This window comes from Protomyctophum parallelum, assembly GCF_964188405.1.
Source record: "Protomyctophum parallelum genome assembly, chromosome: 8".
NCBI classification, from domain to species: domain Eukaryota; kingdom Metazoa; phylum Chordata; class Actinopteri; order Myctophiformes; family Myctophidae; genus Protomyctophum; species Protomyctophum parallelum.
The window spans coordinates 5586118-5589196 of NC_139703.1; the positions used below are offsets into that span (position 1 = coordinate 5586118).

The following is a 3079-nucleotide window of genomic DNA, read 5'->3' on the forward strand; positions in this document are numbered from 1 at the left end:
TTAACCCTGCATCACTTCACTTCTGTCCTGCTCTCCCGTGTTTCCCACCACGACTCCAGGTCAGGATGGCGGCGGAGAGCGCCGCAGCCGCGGTCACAACAACAAAAACAACAAGAACACCACCACCAACAACAACAACAACAACATTCCGGCGAGGTGCCGCTGGTCACTGCGCCCGTCACAGCAGAGCGTAACGCCACGGACCGCAACTTCACCTGAAAGAGAGAGAGAGGGGAAGACCCATGGAGATGAGCCCGGCGCGATACCGCGCATCGTCGGCGCACGTGAGCGACGCCGTGCCGGTAGCTCTGGGAGGAGGAGGAGGAGGAGACGACATGTCGATGTGGAGCAACAACGGCAGCACCGAACCGGAGGCCACGTCCGAGTCCGACCCCAGGAGGGAGTGGATGATGCGCACGGTCACCGGCTGCCTGCTGGCGCTGCTCATCCTGTGGACGCTGCTGGGGAACATCATGGTGTGCACGGCGGTGCTGCGCTTCAGGCACCTGCGCTCCAAAGTCACCAACACCTTCATCGTGTCGCTGGCCGTGTCGGACATGTTCGTGGCCGTGCTGGTGATGCCGTGGAAGGCGGTGGCCGAGGTGGCGGGCTACTGGCCGTTCGGCGCCTTCTGCAACATCTGGGTGGCGTTCGACATCATGTGCTCCACCGCCTCCATCCTCAACCTGTGCGTGATCAGCATGGACAGATACTGGGCCATCTCGAGCCCCTTCCGCTACGAGAGGAAGATGACCCAGCGGGTCGCCTTCGTTATGATCAGCGTCACGTGGACGCTGTCCGTGCTCATCTCCTTCATACCGGTGCAGCTCAACTGGCACAAGGCGGCCGAGGACGAGCTGAACTTCGGTGGCGCCGTGCGCAATAACTCCTCCACGGCTGGCGCGCCCGTGCACGAGGATAACTGTGACTCGAGCCTCAACGGAGAGTACGCCATATCCTCGTCCCTGATAAGTTTCTACATCCCCGTGGCGATTATGATTGTGACTTACACGAGAATCTATCGGATTGCACAGATACAGATCAGGAGAATAGCGTCGCTGGAGCGCGCGGCGGAACACGCGCAGAGCTGCAGGAACAACAGTCTGGAGTACCAGCACCACAACACGCTCAAGACGTCCATCAGGCGGGAGACCAAAGTTCTGAAAACTCTGTCGATAATCATGGGCGTGTTCGTGTGTTGCTGGCTGCCCTTCTTCATCCTGAACTGCATGGTTCCGTTCTGCGACCGGCCTGCCGCGGACCAGGACGCGGGTCTGCCGTGCGTCAGCGAGACCACGTTCAATGTGTTCGTGTGGTTCGGCTGGACCAACTCGTCGCTGAACCCCATCATATACGCGTTCAACGCCGAGTTCAGGAAGGCGTTCGCCAGCCTCCTGGGCTGCCGCAACTTCTGCTCCAGCACGCCCGTGGAGACCGTCAACATCAGCAACGAGCTGGTGTCGTACAACCAAGACACTCTCATGCACAAGGAGATGGTCAACGCGTACGTCAACATGATGCCCAACGTGGTCGAGTGTATTGACCACGAAGAGACGTTTGACAGAATATCGCAGTTTTCTCACAACAACGACAATGCCACTGACTCGGTGTGTGACCTGGATGACTGCGAGGCGGACATAAGCCTCGACAGAATGTCACCGTTCACACGCAATGGATTACACTGACCTTATATCATCATCATCTCGTGTATTATGGCTACTTTAACGTGATGTTGTTATTACCGTTATAAAAGTGACGTGTCGGTGTCCTAATAGGCAACAAGTGAAGTCTGTGTTCATTTGTTCATGAGGTTGCTTCCGTATATTTGAAGCACAATGTGTAAAAAAAGAAAAAAAAAAGAGTTTACGCGTCGCACAAAATAGTTGACTGTGAGAGCACAGTATTTTCATGTCCATCTATTTGGCATATCAAGAGGAAGACGGTTCTATTATGACTGGTTATGGTTCTGATTTGAAACACGATGGGCCTATTGCTGCTTCATAACCTTGACAAGGCCAGTGCCCGCCTTTTCATTATATAATAATTATGAAAAGCGAAAAGGTAGGTAGCCTTACTTACAGAACAGAACCATGACCATTTAATCAATGCAAGCTTTCAACACCATATTGCCTAATATATACCTATTATTTATGCGGGTCTGAGGACGGTCCAATACTATTTCTGACAACAAGGGGAATGTTTTGCAACATTTATCTTCTTTCTTCTTCTTCTTCTTCTTCTTCTTCTTCTTCTTCTTCAATCGGCTAATTCTCATCAGGGGTCGTCACAGCTGATCATCTGGTTATAGTTGGTAGATTTGTGATATGGCGTTTAATTTATGTTATGCCAAATGCAGTATTAAAGAGCACATCAAAGTGGGTCCTGGAGCACAAAGGTCACCTGAATGTGCTGGCAGTGGCTCTCTGATGACACAAAACAAGAAAACATGAACACAAACAAATGCCATGATGAGACCCATCAGTTTTGTTTAAAAAAAGAAGAATCAATAATTTGGATGGAATGGGTGGAACATGCGGATAAAACTTATTTTTCCCCAGTGTGTTTAATCTGAGATGCATATAAAGGTTTCAAGGAATAGGCTATAATAATAGTCTACAGCAGTGGTTCTCAAAATGAGTCCCCCAGGGACCCTATAGGGTTCTTTGTGGGGTTCCAATTGGACCTTTAGAAGTCTGTAACTATATGAGAGATATACAGGTCTATTTGGTTCCCTTTCCTACCCTCTCAGAGTATTTTATAGTGTAAATTGGGGTCAAATTGGGGTCTGTAGCCCAATACATATCAAACTGGGGGTCCTTGTTTGAGAACCACTGCAGGCATAGCACCATTTTGTGGTGCAACAGATATAAAACACATTAACTTTTCCCATAGAGATTTACAAAAATATTTATAGAAATTGTGTTAAGCCTGGAACCATCCAAGCCAGGTTCCTGTTGATTTGTGACCAATTAGATTTTGTGTCAAAAAATATTTGAAAAGCACAAGAAATTATTATATAATATAATTAAATATTCCAATATGTTTTGACACAGAATCATGTACGTTTTATGGTCATGAT

At 49.1% G+C, this 3079-nt stretch overlaps 1 protein-coding gene across 1 annotated transcript; it reads left to right on the forward strand.

Annotated features, from left to right (window-relative positions):
* Positions 1–419: 419 nt before the first annotated feature.
* On the forward strand, positions 420–1685 carry drd5a (dopamine receptor D5a; the record flags this gene model as incomplete). The annotated part of the gene is made up of 1 exon (XM_083770827.1): positions 420–1685. The coding sequence occupies exon 1, from the start codon at positions 474–476 to the stop codon at positions 1683–1685; it is 1212 nt and encodes a 403-aa protein (XP_083626953.1). The 5' UTR covers positions 420–473.
* Between the last annotated feature and the right edge of the window lie 1394 nt (positions 1686–3079).